The sequence below is a fragment of the Chaetodon trifascialis genome, chromosome 20 (genome assembly GCF_039877785.1).
Source record: "Chaetodon trifascialis isolate fChaTrf1 chromosome 20, fChaTrf1.hap1, whole genome shotgun sequence".
NCBI classification, from domain to species: Eukaryota; Metazoa; Chordata; class Actinopteri; order Chaetodontiformes; family Chaetodontidae; genus Chaetodon; species Chaetodon trifascialis.
The window spans coordinates 8,817,813-8,839,371 of record NC_092075.1 but is presented as its reverse complement, the minus strand read 5'-3'; the positions used below and the strand labels follow the sequence as shown (position 1 = coordinate 8,839,371).

Here is a 21,559-nt window from a genome sequence, read left to right as displayed (position 1 = left end):
CATGCCTGGTGTTTGATGAACCAAGCGATGAAAAAGGAAGGCGCTGACACAAAAACATTACCTGTCTAAAATGGCTAACCCGCACTTAGAACAGCTGTTGTTATAAGCTGAGGTTAGCGAGCACAAGAATAAACCACCTGTCATCCTCTCCGGCTCAGCAGCAGCAGCAGAAAGGGAACACGGGCAAAAATGGAACAAGCAATGTCTTCAAAACTTCAGCAGCAGCTCTGACTAATTTAATTCTTAGAAAATGCATTTCAACTGTCTTAAGAGCAGCAGACAGCCTTGAGGGACTGACTCTGATAATGGATTTTAAGCCCCCCGTGTGGCATGTCGCTGCTCTGTGTTAGCACCCACTCTGACAAGGGTGGTTAAAATAACACCAACCCAAAAGAGTCAGAAAAGAAAAATAATACCACTGTGTCTGTGATCCTCTGAGTTAATCTGAAGACTAGGAGGCTTTGTCTGTGTATTAATCAGCTGCACACAGAGGCGTGAGGCCGTTCTGAATCATTTTTAGAAATATTTTATACCGCACTTAAACTTTCTGAATATGTGAGAAGATGAAACTTTCCAAACTTACTGCACACTTAGGTGAGGTCCAGAGGGAGAAGAAGCTCGAATAGGACATGAGTATGTATGCATTCTCGTCATTTCTCTGCTCTATATTTTCTTTATTTAAGATGCAAAATCCTGGCAGTTCTTTGATAAGGTCCTACCTGCGCTGATGGGCAGCTGTGGGAAAACACATTGTGGTTGTGTCTTAGCTTATGCATGTGTGTGAGACCTGTTAAGAAAACATGCCACAGTATGTTCAGGGGCTTGACGTGGGATAGAGTTTGACAAACAATCCAAAGGCTTATTAGCACTTACTCATTCATATTTTAGACACACTCTCTCCAGTGTCTACTACCTTCCACCTCTGGGCCTAATTGGGATTCATCTCAGTATAGGAAACTGCCTGTCCAATTTTCTGCAGCACTGTATAGGATGCACAAGCCCTACCAGTGTGAAAATACATAAAACATGGTTGGAATCACTGTTGAGATACCACTAACTGTAAATTATTTCACCGATATCAGCTATTTTATAGAAGCACGTGTGCATAATCAATGATTGAATTTGTATGTACAGTAATATAGCAAAGCCCCATGAGAAATATTTTAGTTTAATAAATGCAAACATACCAGAAAATGCATTAAATTTAAGATGATGGCACAAAAAGCCGATATTAAAACTGTGAATATCATAAACCAAACCAAATGCATTTACCTTTCATATATTGATATACATATATAAATAATGCCACTTGTGTAAATTATTCTTGATGCAGAGAATAAACTAAAGCCTTTAAAATGTCACAGAACAAAGAGAAAAAGGTATGAAATGTGTGAATCACTTGGAGGCCGCATTAACTTACTGTGTCACTAGGAATGAGTGACACAGTACCCCATCGCCGTTTATGCATACTTCTAATAAATTATCCATAATGTGGGTGCTCGGGTGCCACAGCTGAAGAGCGGCAAACAGCTGCAGAGACCTGGGGTTATTACAAGATGTTATCATATCATCTGCAACAAAATGATGACAATTATAATTTAATTAATACTACATTTTGACGAAAATATATCTCAGACATAAACAAATGGCTACAAGACGCCAAATATGTCATTGCTGGAAACTGTCTTGGTTCTGATGAATGATGGGTAATATGACTCAGGTTTATTAATGTAGAATAGTCGTCATGGTAACACAGCAGGAGGTAAATCATGGGGGATGAGTTGCAGAGGGCAGAATAACTTCATTTATATATAAAAGGCTCTTGCTGAAGATGTTACAAGCACTACTTTGGTATTTATTTTGTTCTGTAAAGAGTTGCATTCATAGTGTCACATGACAGCAGAGTCAGGTATACCACGCATCACCTGTGATCAATGTCAGTTGTGTGGTGAGCACATAATAAAAACTAACACCAGTTTTGCTGAGTGGGGTTTCATGAGTATAGTATCCACAGTAGAATAGAAGAAAACCTTTCTTTATTGCCAGTAAAATAAGGAAAAAGAAAGAAAAACAAGAAAACTGCTGTATCAGTGTTTGCCTTTGGTCGACACAAACAACGAAAAGACCAGTCGATTTATAGCCCCGTCCAAGCTCGTAATGACTCGCCAAACCATCCTCCAGCAATTGAGATGGCTCATCAATTTAATTACTTTACAACCCAAGCCCGCCCCGTGCTGTCAAAAGCCTGGCACTGGAAGTTTCCAGTCACCCTGTACTTGTAAATATGCCAGGAGTAAATGTCTTCTGCACTGCGGTTTACAATGTTACATCTAAAATCAAGCTAAGGTTTATGAATGACAGAGGGACGTAAATAAATCTACTACACATATAATGATACTTTTCTACATATCTACATTTTATACATATAATAGTAGTATTCAAATGGAAGCACTAGCACCCTAACCCTCACCAGTTCCTACTGATCCATGCTATATCGTGAAAAACATCTCCATCATAGTCATTATTTTCTGTGTATTCCCTAAATTTAAGTTGGCTAAGTACTCACCGTAAGCTCACATGTACTTCAACCACACTGAAGCACACTGTCTTTTACTGTTAAAGGTTCTTTGTACAGTGAATGCAGGGGCACACACTGCAATGGTGTTGGCCATTATTGCTTCAAACTATAGGCTCCACAGTATCCACATATGCACTAAAGAGCATACAGTAACACCAAAGCATACTAAGTATGGCTGTAAACTGCACATAAAGTATTACAGACTGCTTGGAAATTTCTCAAACACAGTGCTATATAGCAGATGGCATACAAATTTAATGAGTAGCATTATCTTGGGAAAGGAACAGTAAAAGGAGATGATTATGTAGATTTTAATATATATACCTCATATCACCTCTATACTCAGTCTTTTTGCTGCAAAGTCCTGCAGCAGCTACTGAACAGTACAGTTATGTTGCTTTTTATTTGTTGTTTATTGACTGTTAGTCCCGGTGTCAACCCTAAGGGTGAGATAAGTGCCCGAAAGCTATGGGAAATTTTAGGAGCACAATTACGGTTAAAATACATGGAAGCTCAAATGCTAGGTGCCCAGACAGCATGCATGTGTAGCTCCTGCGTGTTGAGCTAGACTAAGGGTTCCAATGCAGCATTACTGCTGGGCTCTAGTCTGCTGCCTCATTGAAGTCAGTTGTCAGCACCCTCTGCACTCTGATTAGCCAGTTAGCTACAGCTCAGCATCAGTTCAGCTGACAGAGTGGATGATAAGTGTAACTACAAGGCCTTTCATCAGAAGGTCTATCACTGACAGGCACATCTGTCACACAGACACACACATACACACAGCCCCTTACTGCCATAAGAAATCAAAATCAACTTCATTATAGACATTATGCATAAAATATATATATGTACATATAAAATTCAAATTTTATTAAACTCTGGCCTTTTATTAACACAGATGAATTTAACACACTTACCATGCAGCCAGATGAGTCTAACTGTCTGTCAGACACACACTTGAAGTTCTTCTTGCAGCCACCATTGTCCTTGGAGCAGTCACGGACAGGCCCAAAAGACGCCAGTAGGTCCTCTACTGTCTCAAAGTAAGTGGACATCATGGCCTCCTCCCTGTTATGGAAGAAAACAATGTTAAAATGAAGAATATACAGATGCCTTTGCATATGTGTTCTCAGTGTAAATAAGGACATACCAGTACAAGTAATGACTCGTGAAAAAGAGTGCTTGAGCAGCGGAACATAATCCCCCCACCACCTGGAAAGCAGTCTCTCATAACCTTGCTGTTTCCATTGCAATTAAGATGCTATTCATGCTTGTACATAATGTGATAAAATTGCAGCGGTTTGGTGGCTTTTACCCTTCCACCTGCAATTAATGACTACTTCTAATATTTAAAACATGTTTTTTTTTTTTTTTAATGAAAGGGTATAAAAGTCAGCTTAATGCCTAGAATATTAATGAAATGTAAATGTGGAAAATGAACACTAAGAATAACAGACCTGTTATTGGATACGGGAAAGTTTTGTTTCTTGATATGACAGATTTCCTCTGTGAGCTTTATTTTGTGACTGACTGCAAAAGCAAACGTTAACAAACCCAATAAATAGTACTTTAAAATGGATCATCCCTAGGGCTTAAACAATTGGTTCAAAAGTTTTAGTGGAGTGACGCATGCAGGGGTTCATGCTGGTTCATGGTGGGTCATGTCTGGGACTAATCAGCTCATTGGCATTAATTGGACATGTTTGTCACAGTGCATTGATGGAGAGCCCAGGGAATCAGTATTCTTCATCCATAAACTCTAATGACTAATCCAAGGCCAAGACATCCAGGCCTACCCTTGCTGGCAGAAGGAAAAAAAAAAAAAAAGGAAAAGAACAGACAAATGCATGCATCAACACTCAAGTATAAACAGAGGCAATATAAGGTAATTAAGTCAAATTAATGTATTCCTCATTCCTTGATTTCTAATTCATTTAACTTAATGTATTAAATGAATGCATTTCATTTTTTTTAACATATTGGATAGCTTTGTATTATTTTTCATTTGTGGAACTATGTATTTTACGAGACCTGCATAATAATAAAACTTAATTCAAATCACATTTGGTCTTCATTTATACAGAAATTAAAAATGGATTTATAACAAGACCACAGGCATGCTAGTGGCTCTGTGAAGCTGTACTTCAACACAGCACCGTTTTGAGCTAATTGCTAAGTTCAGCATGCTACCTTGCTCACAATGACAATGCAAACATGCCAATGTTTAGCAAGTAATACTTCTTATGTTCACCATCTTAGAGTACAACATTTGCTAATCAGCACTGAATACGAACAGCTGAGTTTGATGGGAATATAATTAGTTTTGCAGGGACTTAGTCATAAACCAAAGTATTGGGTGAATTAATCCTTTGACCTGATGATGGCGCTAGATTAAAATATCATGGGATTGCCAAAGGCATAAATGTGTGTACCAAAATTTCATGGCACTAAAACCACAAATGTCAACCTTGTGGTCACGCTATGCAGAAAGTCAGGGGATCACCAAAGACAGTAGGCTTCATCCTCTGGGGACCATGAACGTTTGGACAAAACATTAATTCAACAAAATGAACAGTTTTTGAGATATTTCAGTCTAGATCAAAGTGGTGGACCGACTATCGACAGTGTCATCGCCAGCGGGTTAAGGGTTGGGGAATGCATTATGTCAATGAGTGTCCTCACAAGGGTTGAAGTACAAGTGTGTGTGTGTGTGTCTGTGTATTCCTCACATTGTGGGGACATAAATCTGTTTACACAGTCACATTGTGGGGACAAAAAGCAAGTCCTCACAAAGTAAGTCATTAAATTTTAGGGTGTAGACTTGGGTTAAGGTTCAGGTAAGGGTTAAGTTTAGGCAAGTAGTGGTTATGGTTAGGGTAAATCTCGAGGAAGTTAATGTAAATCTATGCAATGCCCCCATAAATTATGGAAACACGACTCAGTGTGTGCGTGTGTGTGAAACACTTTGCCACTAAATCATTCTAAACAAAGGAGGAATCTATCATTTCTAAATGCTGGATTTTGGTGCTTTCTTCAGAGAAATGTCATCTTGACCAATGCTGTATAACTCTGCTGCTGTGTGCACTTCAGCATGCTCAGCCATACCCATACACTGAGCTCTGCATGCCCGCTGTCAGAGTGAACGAAGGGGTAAGCAACCCCTGTGTTTTTCTTTGCAAAGAAACAAAAGCACTGTCTCTTGCAATGGGACCACAGGGACCACACTGTGCTGTGAGGGCAACTCGACTCTACAAACAGCAACACGATCTCAAATGATGGGATGACAGATGCCCTGCTGAGCAAGGAGGATTTTGGCGTACTGTCACTGTCACTGTTTGCGTGCATCTTTGTCTTTATGTACTTGGGTGCTTATGTGACAATGTCATTTGAAAGAAGAAACTGAAAGGGCCACTGAACCAACACTATACATACTGATGTTGCTATTAATTTGATTAAAAATGTCCCCAAGTAACCTCTTGTCAGAGTGGATATAAACATCACAAAGTAATTTATTCTGCAAAGTTTCTTCAGTGAGCACAGACAGCAAGGGGAAGTCTTATTGACTCAGTATTTGCTTTTTAAAAAAAAATAAAAAATTGTGAAAAGAATTGTATATTGTGACCTTGTCATTGGCTTCAGGCAAAGATGAAAGCCAAAACATTAAAATTCATCAAAAAGGCAGGAATGCTCTGCACAGCATTGACAAAAATACCTTCAAAATTCATATCTTATTAATATAAGCAAGGATGTATTGCGAGAAGATGTGGGCAAACACCGTCTACCAACCTTTTCAATTACAAAATAGTATCGTTTTCATTTTCACAGTGTCTGACCATGTGTGATCAGCATTTGGAATGCGGTGCGACACCTCACATTGTTTTGAGCGAGGGCTTTTCATTTTAAATATTTGGTTTTCATGTTAGATTTATAGCACATCAGCCCATAATTGGCACGTCTTGCTTGTTTGAGCAGTGAAGTATTACCATGCTGACAACACATTGGAACTATCTCCTTTGCAGAATCAAACTTTTCCTGACACATTGCTTTGCTAATAGCAAATCAGTCACTGTCACAAACTCCGATTATAAAATAAACAATATCTACCAAAACAGCCCAGAAAGTCACACAGTCTAAAATGTGGACATTCTTCTATTTGATTAATGGAGTCAGTTTGCTTGGTTTGTTTGTTGCAGTCTAAGTATATGGTAGTCCTCTTGCACTTTGTGCAAATCTGGATATGAATGACTTCAACGAAGCAGGACAAACTGTATTTCAGAATTGTTTTAGTCTGCTGACTACAAGATGGACCATGACATAACAACAATATTTACAATTCCAGTATTTTAATCATTTTAGATACCAGACCCTTAAACAACACTATTAGACTAAAATATTTTAAGATAATTAAAGTGTCACCTTCTGTTTGCATTGGATTAAGAAATGTTTTATGGCCCCTAATAGAAACTGTTGATGTGGTTATGGCAGACCCATTATGCATTAGTAGTATTGATGTTACTCAGTAATTCCCAGTTCGTAAGATCAATGCACTAATGCAACCCTCTAAACACACTTTTTTCTGGCAGTATATTACAGTTTAATGTTTTGCTGGGCCCATGAGCAGCTCTGCTGTAGTCAAGCATTTTGAAAGACACATGCCTTTCTTCAGGCCAAATAGAATAGACAGTATTTGTACACAGGGTGTGAAATTAACCTTTCGGTCAACTAACCACACTCACTGGAGAATATCTCAGATTCCTGTATTTAATTGTATTTATTCAGCTTTGTTTGGGTTAGTATTCTTAGGATAGCCAGAGGATATGTGAACTGAACTCTCCAAATACATTAAAAGAGAACGCTGCAAAACTGCTTCAAAGTTCACATTTGTTTGTTGTTCCATATTTGCTTTGACAGTTGGTAGAGTTGATCATTATTTTCGCCACTAGGACATGCATAAAATTCAATCATCTATCTTTAGCCATAATATACTTTTTAATAAAATCTTCTCATGAGGAATAGGTTAGAATGGAGTAGAGCTACAATAATTACACATTCCTATATTCAGTTTACAGAAACAAAATTAGCTCAAGATGGAGTCTGCTGGGTAACTGATGTCAGAGAAGTCCAGTACTGTCTAGATCCTTTTGTGCAGTAACTTCACCCACTTTCACTTTGTGCTTCTTGAAGAACATTTGTTGTTCTCCACCTCTTACAAAGACAAACTGAGGCCTCAATATTAATATATTTGACTTCCTGAACCACCTCAACTGTCAGTGTGGGGGAGTAGGAGCCCAAAACCAAGGTCATCTTTGATTGACCCTATTATGCAGAGTGAGGTCAGCCACCTTGTGGAGGACCCAACTGCCTATTCTCAGTCTAATTCTTCTGGTCACAACTATTACTCAGGTGTATTGGCCTTAGACTTGAGGATATTGATGTGCCACATTGCCACACTGAGCTGCAAACTCTCTGATGTACATCATAGCTCACAGACCAATGAAGGCAGAGAGCAAAGATCTTCCGAACGCAGTGGAAAGTCTGCATCATGACCGAACTGGCCAGTTTCAAGACCTCAGCTGTGCCTTGATGAAAATCAAACACAGCAGCTGCACTCTTGTCAGAGTCTGAAGCCCACATTCAATGTGCTTGTCTTAATGACAAAAAGCGACACACATCTCCTTAGTGTAAGAACTCTGGCACCTGATGCTGCCAAAGCACATCCCACAGGATATCTAAAGGACCACCGCCTTTGTCCGAACCAAAAAAAAGTCAGGGACCCAAGAGGAGCAAATGACAGTGACCACTTGATTATCTGCTTGGGACAAACAAGCTAGTAAACTGTTCCAGAGCCAAGGACCTCAGCAATGAAACCTAGCCCTTAGAACACGGAACGTAATCAGTCTTTGGGGAAGGTGCCTGAGTTGGTGCGTGGAGTTGAGAGGTACCAACAAAATGCAGTTGGGCTCACCTCTATGCACAGCTTTGGCTCTGGAACCAAACTCCTTGATAGATGGGGGACTCTCTCCTACTCAGGCATTGTCCATGGCGAGACGTGCCAGGCGGTTGTGGGACTAGTGACAAATCAGTGGCTGGCTGCTGCACAGTTGGATTTTCTCCCGGTGGATGAGAGGGTCACCATCATGTGGCTGGGTAATGCAGAGAGAAAAACTATTACTGTTATTTGCGCATATACGCTTATTTTTTGTTGCTAGGCAACAATGGCTGGTAAGCCGTCACGCACAGCGGCCCAGGTCACACAGAAATCCCATAGCTACATAAACTACACGCCTAAATTTGAGACATGGGAGCTGAACACAACAGAAGCTGAACTGTATGTTTATTTAACAAAGTGTGTGGATTTATTTGAATGTTAATGAGGCGTGAATGTGTTAGAAACGGGACAAGCTTTATGGTCGGCGCACCAAATCCATGTCTGCAATTTTTGAATCATGCTTGATCTTGGGGACACCTAGTTTAAATAGTTAATAAGGATCAAGAGTGTTGTGAAGCAATGAGTCACAGATAATCAGGGCACTCCTGCTGACTGGCCTCATTATGTACTTGGATTGATTTGTCTGAATATTGTACTTTATCTTGAGTAAGTAATACTTAACTGGAGTATTTGTGGGGATAATCTCCACAGCATCTGTTTTTAACACAGGTCTGTGAAGACTTGCCCTCTCTCAAACTGATCCCAATTCACTATCAAACACCCCCTGCTCAAGGGCACTCTGCATTAAGGGAGAGATTAGGGAATTAATAAAAAGCTGAGGTACGTGCTCCACACTCCACCATGAGCAGGAAGCAGTAGTCACCATGAATACTTTAGATTACTGTATACATATGTGTATTGCTAAACTGCAAATGTATAGCATACCTAACACAATCAACATGTATGATAAAGTAGACTGATGGGGGCAAAGTAATAGTTGCTTAGCCTGACTGCACAGTCTGTGATTTTAAAGCAGTGCTATGTAGCTGTAGGTTTATGTGCCTCAAGTAGCAGGACGGTACTTAAATTTGTATGATGTTTGCTTCCTTATCTTAGACTTCTGGTTAGGGGTAAAGGAAAAGTCAGTGTGGGTCTGCTGTTGAAGGGCTTTATTGTCTACTTTTCTTCACCACTAGTTGGTTTGGGATAACTATGGTGATCCTGTCACACAAAGTGGATCACGTTGCAACTGAGACTCTCATTGATCACTGCCTCTGGTTTGCACCCTTGCTCGGCGCTGCCACAAAGGAATATTGCACTGTTATTGTATTCCACCAAAATCTAAAAAAGTTCATTCGCTGTCTCCCATTCTCACGGTCTCCCATGTCTTATTCTTCCCTTTATTTGGCAACTCAATTTTTCTGAATTAGACAGACAACACATGGCATTCTTTGCATCAGTTCTTTCTGGCAGGCACTCAAAGCATTGACAAATGACTCCTTAATTCAGAGGAAAACAGAGGGTGGGGAAGGTGAGGCAGACAAAAATAATGGGTTGCCTCAGCTGTGAGGTGCATGCTAACCGGCTCTCCTTCTGGATAGAGGGAATAGTGAGTCGAAGATGAAAAAAACAATCAATTCCAAGATGCCTGTTGCAAGACAGTACGGAAGGAGAAAAATAAGGAAAACAAATGCTGAAGAACACTCTCACTAAGACCACTGGTAAGTTTGTTTCTAAAATGTTGCACAACATATTAAATCAAGGCAGAGTGTGGAAAGTTTGCAGCAACATTTTTCTGTCATTGTTTAATTAACAGCAGCCTGAAAACTGATTCATGTAGGTGTATTGAAGAGCAAAGCATCCCATACATCATTCTGCAAAGACATTTAAACATATTTTATTCTGTTGGAATTCGTAAATTATTTGTTACTAAAATCAACAACAGTGTGAGTGTTTCTTCTTTATTTTTTATTTTTTTTCCCCAAAATCATTAGCTAATCAAGATCATCTCTTTTGGCACCATGGCTCTGTTGCTTGACCCAGAAGCACATTGGTTGCATCTAAACACTGACTAATGTACTTGTTATTAATCTCCCTCTCTGCCTCTTGCTTTTCCAGATGATGAATGACCAGGCGGCGCAGCCCAAAGTTAGAGCGCTGCTCCAGCATGATTACAGAGCCCGTTATTGGTCTGCCCCAGCACTTGATTAATGCTCTTGTTCCAGCTTCCCACAAATATGCTGACTCTCATCAAGCACTTTCGTCATTGAATAGAGTACATTTTCTTTAAGCTTGCTGTAATCACTGAGGAAAAATGTAGTGGGTGAAGAAAGCAGGTAAGGCTAAGTGATAAAATAAAGATTGATACATCAATTCTTTGGTTTGAGTGTAGAGTTGTAAAACATTTTGATGGAGATTTGGAGTAATGGGAGTAGGATTTATGTACTTAATTTTTTGCAGGTGTCAAGTTCTTGCAGTTGCACTGGCAAAGTCACAGTTTGATGGTTCACTTGATCACAGTGAGTGAGTTCATTAATCACCAGTGTGTCAGCTGTTATTTAGGGCTAACAGTTCCTTATTGACAAAACTGCTAGCCTTTGAGCACTGTTTAGAGTGCCTGAATTACTGTATATTGTGATATTTGTGAGGTGTTTGTTGACATATCGACTTTTCAACAACAAGCAGCAAAAAAAGTGAAACTAATATTAAATAAAAGATTGAATTTCACTTGTGGGACAGTGCGTCAGGGGAACTAATTCTGATAATATGACAATTTGACAAAATAAATGTTTGGGATGAGACTGAACATATAACAAAGCTCTGCACTCTGCAGTTGTAAGCAGAAAAAGAAGAATCTTTATGTAATAAAAGTGCATGGTATGCTTAAATCTTTTGCATTATAATAATGGCTTAGGTACAGAATATACACTGGCTCCTTGTTTCCCAACATGCCAAAGACAACTGGAAAGGCTCAGCCTGAATTCCAATGCTGGTGCAGTTATTGATCAGTTAACCAGACCAAAGACTGCACACAGCAGAACATATTTCATGCTTTGCATTCTGTACAGGGTCCTGCTGTTAAATGAAAACCTTGCAAAGAGGGTGAATATTTGAACAAAGGGTTTTGTCAAGGCAAGTCTTCACTGGAGGCAAATTCACAGACATGAGTTCATTTGTGTCAGAGGTTGCCTTTATGACTTTGTATTTACCACCCAAAGACATGCAGACAATCAGACAAATAAGCTGATACATGGATAAAGAGTGATTTCAAATGTGGTATGTACACAATGTATTGGATGTGTAAATAATCTCTTTCATACAAGCAATAAAAAACAGCTATTGCTGAGCACTGCAAAAGCAGAGGGCCTGCTTTTATTGTTATGACCCTTTTTATCCCTTTTATGTTTCCTGTATTTCAATACGCCTTATGGTGCAGTGTGGACATTCACTGGAATGAATGTTCCTCTGCAGTGTCTGCCTTTAAATGTCACAGACTAAACAGGTAAAGTTGTTTAAGTTTAAATATAATAAGAATAAAGGGAGCAAATCTTTAGATGATGTCTATGATCACTTGTGTCTTTTATAGGTTAATGGCTGAACAAGCTGTTTTTGGTAACCTTTAAGTCAAGCAAGTTAATGCTGTTTATCAAGAGGATATTATCAAGAAGGTACAGTATATAGGGAGAGAAATGAGGGAGGCATGTTCTGTTTCACACAGGTCTTAACCTTCTAACAAGCTCTGCACAATCAACCCTGTGAATTTGCATGCATCAGGATGGACACTGCAGACATACCTGTATTTTAAATTTTGTATCCTAAAACATCATTCATTTTCTTCCAGGGATTGAAAGAGTAACCAGAAAAAACAAGATTAGCTGTGGTCAGGTTTGGCCTTGACTCTGCTTATCTGAGACAACACTCCCCCTCAATTTACGCAAGGCAATCTAAATTTGTCTTTTCATATCTCTCCTTGTTACGCTTATATATATTGTACAGCCCCCCTGTGCATTTCATCAGGGAGGTCAGAGCGCAGGGTTGGGGTTCAGCCTTGCTCCAGGGTGAGCACCAATAGATGTGATACCAGTCATCGGCTCGCAGCTGGAATGCAGCCTCCTGTCGGTGCCGGGGATCGAACCTTCATTTACTGGCCAGCCTCTCTCCGCCTCTAGGCCATCCTCGGGGCCCCGTCACCCTGGAATGATTTGCCGGAGGAGACCAGGCAAACCTTATCTTTGTCTTTTAAAAACAGACTTTTTTCTTAATCAATTCCTTGCTGTGTATGCCGAATAATCAACTCTGTTGTTTTATTGTATTATTACTATATTAGTATGTTCTCATACACCTTATTTGGGTTCATTCTGAGTTTTAAAGAAGTGGACAATTCCAGTACAAAATTGTTCTAATTAAAAACAACAAGCAAGGTCTGTGGCTGTATCACAAGACTAACTAAAGTAGTTTTTTTTTAATTGCTTTTAGCACATATATGTAAAGTTCCATCAAACTGCCCTTTACAGTTAAACTGAACTGTCTTTTTAGTGTGTGTGTGATTTTGATGAAATGCTTGTAACTTGTAACCAAAAAACAAAAAAAACAAACACCCCCCCCCAAAAAAAACATAGTGATTGTGGAAATCTTAGACAAGCTGATTTAAAAGGCTGATCAGTGTGACGTTTGGTGACGATATCAGGAGACAAAACACCTTCAGTTAAAAGCTGTGCTTAGCTTAACTGACACATTTTTCACCTAGAATACATTTAATTTGGTTCTGTCACTCAGCCGATGGGCAGGAATGAAACGGGGGTGCATCCTTTTAAATGCCACAGCTCCAGTGCATCTCACCACTTCCCGCATCAACATGTCTATCATGACTGACTGACTACATCAATGCCTGCATAAACACTTTGGGAAAGTGCATCAGCCAGACACTCCATAAGGTCCCACAGGATTTTGTTCCACAAAAATGCTTTGGATAATGAGTTGTCTGCATTATTCATGACAATCTGATGGATACTCCTATGTTACAGGAACTAATCATTAACCAAATGTAGAACGTTAACTTATTTCAATTGAAGTGGGATATTCTAATCAGTTATACAATGTATTTCTTCCTCCATATTTTTAAAAGTCTCATTTATTTCCTGGTGTGAAGTTGTTTAATCTTTCAACAATTTAACTAGCATTGTCATACAAGAAGGGTGCCTTCTTGATGTTTCTATCTGTTACTACAGTTATATGTAAGATGCCATGTTGCCATATACTCTCAGATCTAACATCTCCCTTGTAGTTAACAATACAAATTTCTAAGTGGAGCTCATATGCTGAGGCAGAACAAGTACATTGTAAAAAGACTGCTTGTATAATGTCAGGTAGTGACAACAGTGGACACGCTCGCTACTTCCATGAAGGCACGTCCTTCCACTGATGAACAGCTTAACTTGCGCTAACCCAAATGGAGCTCCTCTGCTGTGAGGTAAACAAAAGCTAAGTTCTTGCTCTCTCCTGAAGTGCTCAATTTGCACCTGCTGTTGTTCTGTAACCCTGCAAGGTCTATTCATCACATAATAATGGTGGCACTTGAGTGAAAGTCCAAAAAAAAAGAAAGAAAGAAAGAAAGAAAGAAAGAAAAGAAAATGCACAAAAGAAGTAATTGCTTTGAAATGACTGCTTTACCTCCAAGCTAAATGGAGATCTTTCAGGATTTCAGTCATGCACATTCTGATAATAGCAGACGCATGGCTGAAAACTGCTGTAGCTCTAAAACATGTCCTCATTTTTTAGCTCATCATCACTGATCAAAACCCTCTTTCAAAGTAAGTGACATACATTTTCTAATTAATCGTGAGGTGTGCACAAATTCCATTTATGCTAGAATTAGCAGATGTGTTCAATTGTCTTGGGAGTTATTTGCTCCTGAGGCCATTTCATAAAACCTGTTAAAAGTTTGGATTTTTTGCAGCAGTTGAGAGACAGCAATTTGCAACAACAATTCATACGATGCACATTAGACATGGATTACTGCGATTTAGGCTTTCTGAATAACAAATTAGTTTATTGAAATTTTGCTATCACACCCGAGAGTGTTGGGTGCAGAGAAGATTCTGAGAAATCTACTAGTCAGATAAAGTGAGCATGTTTTGCATAAATGTGTTTTAATACATTTTCAGTGCAGCTCATGACCTGCTGGGGTGATGAGACCCTTTTTATAGAGTTAAAACGCTGTTTACAATGTGAGAGCCATGAATGATCATTGCTGAGCATGATGTTTTCAGCTATATCATCAACAGTCTCTCTGTTATGATTGTCCTCTGTTGGGTCAGTCTGAGTGCTGACATTTGCTCTGCTCCAATCATGCAACACGTACTTACCAAGGTTCGCTGTCAGGGCATAAAAACTACCTCAGCCATGTTAAGTGTGTTTCCAATCAGTAGGGATCAGCCGTAATCACTGTTAAAGTACCCTCAGTCTGGGCACTCTCAAGTGCATAGGGTTAGGGTTATGGTCATTTTAAAGAGACATTCCCCATGTTAATTAGCCATCTACCCATGAAGGCAGAAATACCTGAAACAGGACATCTCAAAGTCCTGACCAACCTTTTGTGGGTGCATTCACACATAGTCAGTGGTTAGAGAGGGTTACTGCCAATGTGAGCAGCAAGGTGTCATTGTCAAAGTTTGCAAAGCAAAGGCAAATTGGGCGACAGAGAATTCAGAGGAGAGGATGAAGAGGAGGACGGTCAAGCCTGTGGACCTTTTTTTAGAGACGGCTGAGTACCCATGACCTCAAATACTCTGTTGACACAATGGTCAACCAAATTCATCAGACACTTGGAAAAAAAAAAAAAAAAAAAACTTCATCATTGCAAGGACGGTGTCTCTTCGTCTGTCATCTTACCATTCATTCAGTTATCTAGCGATTGCACACTGGAAAGCTTTTGGTGTTGGGGCTCCATAAAATCTGCCCTTTAAATTCTGAAAAATAGATTCACATTCCAAATAAACACACAAAACCCTTCTTACAATGTAAAGATTACCAAAGCATTTGAATAGAGAGGGAATTCTGTATATCTAGTGGTGGCTTTGGGGTGGTTCAAAAGCCCAAAGTATTTTTGGCAAATTCAGTCATCTTTGGATAAACACGAGCTTGTTTACAGCACCACCTTTGAGAGTTCACCATGCCACTGAGAATCAGACAAGACTTTGTTCATGTGCTGCATTTATCATGCATTTTTAGTGTTTCATGTAATTCAAGTTGCAGAATTGTGCTATTGAAGTAAAGTGATATGTTTTTGTTTTACTCCTGTTGAGTCCAGCTTTGTCTTGGGAATGTGATGTCTTGTCATCCTGCAAATATTTGATTGGGGTAAGTAGTGACACATGTATGTTTTGCATGGAGTTCTGGTTCCATGCATCCATATTTTAATAAATGTGTGCTACAATGTGTGCTGATGATTATTATTGAAAGATGGTTTAAACTTATTTTGTGTGGTGACAAGGTAAGATAATGGCTTATTCTTTATATGACAATGAGTGTAATATGTTTATGCAGCAATGGCAATTAGGTTGTTCACATAAAAAGTCACTTTCCAGGCAGGTGTCAGCTGGATTCCCTAGACGGGTAATTGTTTTCATTTGCAGCTCTGACATGTTTTGTGATGTTCAGCCGCACTGATGCATGCCAGCACCTATACTGGCTGGCTGGCTGGCTGGCTGGCTGGCTGGCTGGCTGGCTGGCTGGCTGGCTGGAAGTCTTATGTTGCCAATATTTTGTCATTTCACTGTAGGACTGCCAAATCTGTAACCTTGTTGACACTAATTTCCTGTTTGGATTTGTCTTTTACATGCCTATTTGCATAGCCCAAAGTTAAGTTTTTGTATTGCCGTTTTTCTTGTCACTTTAGTCCTCTAAATCTGAGACCTTCTGAAGATTTAATGACCTGATTAAATGCTTAATGGGTATTTTGCCCTTTATTGCATTTGAGCTGTCTTACACTGTTCTAGTAATTCTTTAAAGCAAAGGAAGCTTTATGTTTGTGATACCTTCTTAAGCTTAAACCTTTTTCCATGTACATACAGTATGCTCATCTTTATTGCTTAACTTATGCCAGGAAAAAGCATATTGCTGTCTAGTGACTATAGCCAGTTATGTAGACAAACAGTAAGGAGGCAGCCATGAAAATGAGCTACCACTGACATCCCTAAATTCCTGATAAATAGCCATGTGGGAATGTCATATGTAATGAACTTATGTGCTAAAGTCAGAAAAGCAGCATCAACACTAATGCTAGTAAAATGGAACAGCTCATAGTTGAAGTAAAGGCATAACGTATTTGGACTTATACACGTTAAAAAGGAGCTTATTAAGTATTCCTGTATGGCACAAGCTGCAGAGATTGAGTGTAGAATTCCATAAACACTGATTTTACTGTATTTGTTGAGAACCTCCAAACTAAACAATGCATGTGCAGTATTTATGAGACATTAAATTTACAGTTACTCTTGGTCAAACTTTCTCTGACTGTGAATAGCTAAGTGAGTAAAAGATGACCTAATTTCCAAACAGCATAAAGTGAAAGATGATACACTTCTCTCATATTTTAAGAATTTTACAGTTTCAAAGTAACGAAAAAGAAAAAGTGCCTGAAAGAAAAGTTGGGACACCCTGCATGGTCAGTGCTTAGTAACACCCCCTTTGGCAAGTATCACAGCTTGTAAAGGCTTTTTGTAGCCAGCTCAGAGTCTTTCAGTTCTTGTTTGGAGGATTTTCACCCATCCTTCCTTGCAAAAGGCTTCTAGTTCTGTGAGATTCTTGGGCCATTTTGTATCCACTGCTCTTTCAAGGCCTGTCCACAGATTTTCAGTGATAATCAGGTTGGGGGAGTGTGGGGGCGACTGCAAAACCTCCAGCTTGTGGTAGTCCATTGTGGATTTTGAGGTGTGCTTTGGATCATTATCCTGTATCAGAGACCATCCTCTTTTCATCCGCAGCTTTTTACAGAAGGTGTGATGTTTGCTTTGGTGGAATTTGGTGGTGGAATTTGTTGGTATTTCATTCAATCCATTCTTTCCTCTACCAGTGAAATGTTCCCTGTGCCACTGGCTGCAACACGAGCCCAAAGCTTTGATCCACCATGACAGTTGGACGGGTGTTCCTTTCTCTCCAAATATGCCTTTTCCTCAAGGCAGCCAAAAAGTTCTATTGGAACTTCATCAGTCCACAGGATTTGCATCAGGCTTGTTTGGATGTTCCATTGCAAACTTTTGATGCTGAATTTTGTGGTGACAACACAGAAAGGTTTCCGTCTGATGACTCTTCCATGAAGGTCATATAGAGCAGCGTACCACCACTCCAGAGTCTGCTAAAACTTCCTGGAGGTCTTTTTCAGTCAAAGGGGGGATTTGATTTGCCTTTCTAGTAATTCTTTGAGCAGTTCTCTCTGGAAGTTTTGTTGGGTTTCCAGAACTCAACTTGACATCCACCATTCCTGTTAACTGCCATTTCCTTATTACATTCTGAGCTGAGGAAAGGGCTGAAAATGCTTTGCTGTCCTCTTATAGCCCGGGCACCAATTATTTCAATTTTCAGAGTGCTAGGCAGCTGCTTAGAGAAGCCCATGGCTACTAATTGTTGGGACAAGGTTTGAGGAGTCGCAGTATTCATACAGCTTGAAATTTGCATCACCTGGCCTTTCCAAACAATGACTGTGAACAAGCCATCGCACTGTAAAGCTAATTAAGGTCACAGACCTTGGTAAAAGTTATCTGAGAGCTCAAATCTCTTGGGGTAACCAAAGTTATTACCAAGTTCATTCTGAAATAGTACACAACAAAAAATGATGCACTACTCTTACTTAACTTGTTGAAGAGTATGTTTCATCTTAAACTTTATGGCTTTTGAAGATCCGTCTGTCTCAGCTATTCACAGTAACAGAATGTTTGACCTCTTTTGCATGCCACCGCATATGAAACAGATAGCAGAGAAACTACTTGGCACAGTTTCAGTTTCAGCACAGCTAAGGAGCTCTGAGCTGAGTCAGACTGACCTGACCTCCCCTGGATCTTCAGTAACCAACACGTCCGTCTTACAGCTGGCGATGGGGTTGATTGACAGTTCCACTGGTGGCACCACAAAGCTCTTGCTGACTGGCAGCCACAATCCTTGGCCCAAACTGTAGAATGATCTGTGTTGGCACAACCACAAGACATAAATGTCAATCAAGCTACTGTCACATTATAACAGTTTGTTATTACACACACACACTGCACATAAGCACGCACTGATACTGATATTGAGGCTAAGTGCATATAATGGGCAGTATGGTCTTCCTTGTGTCCATTTCTTGCATTCAGGGTAATGAAAAAGTTGACATAAGGTGAGGTAATATTGATTTAGAGAGAGTCTGGAGCATTCTGAGTTTTCACCAAGAAATATGTCTTGCAATTCTGCTTATTATGTAATATTTGAGATTAAAATCAGTATACAAAGGTGTGAGTGGGTTCACATTGAGGTAATAATTGCACAATTTGGCAGAAGCAGAGCCACTTTGAAAAGGAAAATGAATTAATAGCCAGTACTTTGTATTTTATTGGCGATGAAGACTGGATCTAAAGAATTATGTTACAGGCAAAGAAAGTTGTTGGGCCCCAGTAAACAGTGACTTCAATCCTGTTTGGCAACTAATTTAATTGGTACTTGCATGTGGTATATCTATGACACAGTTGGAAACAAAATTGGACTTGGAGAAATACATTAGTATAGCTGTGGTGGCCTGTTTTTTTTTTTTTCCCATTTTATTACTCATTAAAACAAAACAAAAAAAAACAATTTCCCTTCTCTTTAAATCTAATGTGCTCTGCAAAGCACAATGCTTTGGAAAGTGTGTGCAGATGACCATTGTTCAAGCTGGGACACAAAATCATTTGGTTTTGCTGGAGATGTTCCCCCCGCGAGCAAAGATTAATATTCTGAAGAGGATACTCCGCAGCAAGCCTAGACTCGTCGCTTAGGAACAAAAACACCTGGTAAGGTCTCACAAATAGCACACAACATGGCTGTGCTGTGCACCCTGTGCTTTAAATGTATCTGAGCAGGTGGGCGACAAAACCAAATTCCTAGAAACCAAGCTTGAATGGCTTTGCTTGTCTAAAATTTTGGCAATGAATTTAATCAAAATCTGTCTATTGACTCCCACATAGAAGATATCCAAAAAAAGACCTTCACAACATCACATGTCAAATATTGCTGATATCCAACCTCTCAAATATGCCTTTGTGTGAATGGAACACCCTGTTTCCAGGGTTGACACACCAAAGTAACATTTTAATCACTGCATAAATCATTGTATTTTCATCCAGCCATACTTTATGTAACCCCCACACCTTCGGATCACAAGATGCTTATGTTCTCATTTTCCAGTGCAGAAGAAGCGCAGGAAAAAAAAGTTAGAGGCAGCACTGGTTTCCACAAACACCCCCCCCCCCCATCTGTGAAACCAATCCCTGTTACGATTAACAGGGATGCCACAGGACTGACTCTAGCACTGTCCAGCTGAAGAGCAATGCAGTCTTTTCTCTTTTCCTCCCCTACAGGGCACTGATATAGAAGCCTTCCAACAGTAACCCAGTGAGGGCTTCTACTTGGTTGCTGAATCTTTTCTCACTTTGTCTGCGATCTGTATGAGTGTGTACATGGCTGAGAGTATTTGTCCTCTGCAGTGTGTGTATGCAGTTGTCATTACATCTTTCAAACTCTGAACTGACACAGTGACTTGACCAAGCAATAGATTTGGTTGCTGCCTTTGTGTGTGTGTGTGTGTGTGTGTGTGTGTGTGTGTGTGTGTGTGTGTGTGTGTGTGTGTGTGTGTGTGTGTGTGTGTGTGTGTGTGTGCGCTGACTGGCGCCATCCGAGTAGTACTTTTAGCTGGCAGTGAACAGCTGAAAGATTGAATGGGTTTTTTTTTTGTGCAGAACAAAGACTGTGGACTTAGTACCTCATTTCTTAGAGTGGACTCACGCTGAGAAGCTAACTCTGCAAGGTCAGTGGGAAGAGGAGCGAGTTCACTCTGACAAAGAACTCTTCCTACCGACATACTGGAGGTTACAGCAAGTTACAGTACACAGCTAAATAAACCTGAACAAGGACATGGCAAAATCATCTTTTGAAAGGTGTATAAAGGGTAATGTACATATTTACAGATTATTATTTTTGTTATCAGTGTTTGGAGTTACGAGACGATTTACTTTACCAGGTGACTTGCAACCGTTTAATTTGAAATAACAGTAAATTGATCTGGACTATTTAAACACACAGTATATAATTGGTGCTGCTTGGGGGCTGTCAATCAAAAGAATGCAAACAAAACACCTAGTCTGACATCCTGAGGTAGCGTGGGATCATGGGAGTTGTCATCTTCTTTCTTAAACAAGCACCATTTCTAATGAAAATCTGACGTGACTCAGGCAGAAATCATCGCTATGAGGTAATGTATTAAAGCTTTTTTTCAGATTACGTTTAGACGCACACTTCCTTCCCCACTCTCTGATGTATCATCTGATGTTTCATGTGTTTCCCTTGAAGTTAGAGGTGGTAAAGGGGACACTGACAGGTGACTGAATTAAACACGCAGTTACCTCGAACAAAAAAGTTGGAAATACTTGTAAGAACACAACTCAAGAAAATATATGTAGTCGTTTTTAGACATTTCAAAGCAGAAATGTTATTTAGACATTTAAAGGTGTCTGCAATTAGACAAATTACAAATTTCCAATAACATAACAAGAGGATAATATTATGGAACCTTTTGAAAGGAACAGCTGGGTCAGGGTCCTTTGAGCCTTGCACTTCTTGAAAAATGTCACACACAATGACCCCATCAAGAATGAGAAGTGTAACAAAAATGGCAGTAAAAGCATTTGAAAGGAGCCCATGCAGGACTGCCCCTTGGGCTGTCTCTCCACATAAGAGCCTGTGGGTAAGACTCGACGCCAGCATGAGATGCGTTTGTGTCCGTCCGACTGTGTCTATGTGTATCTGCCGGCTGCTCATCTGTGCACACA

At 39.8% G+C, this 21,559-nt stretch overlaps 1 protein-coding gene across 1 annotated transcript in view; it reads right to left on the bottom strand.

The window, feature by feature from the left end:
• LOC139349209 (astrotactin-2-like) overlaps positions 1–21,559 on the bottom strand; it is a 262,594-nt gene that overhangs the window by 97,109 nt on the left and 143,926 nt on the right. Inside the window, exons 10-11 of the mRNA XM_070989796.1 lie at positions 18,547–18,684; positions 3,496–3,646 (exon numbers count right to left, since the gene is read on the bottom strand). Coding sequence (XP_070845897.1) covers positions 3,496–3,646; positions 18,547–18,684 — 289 coding nt within the window. The remainder of the gene's footprint in view (positions 1–3,495; positions 3,647–18,546; positions 18,685–21,559) is intronic.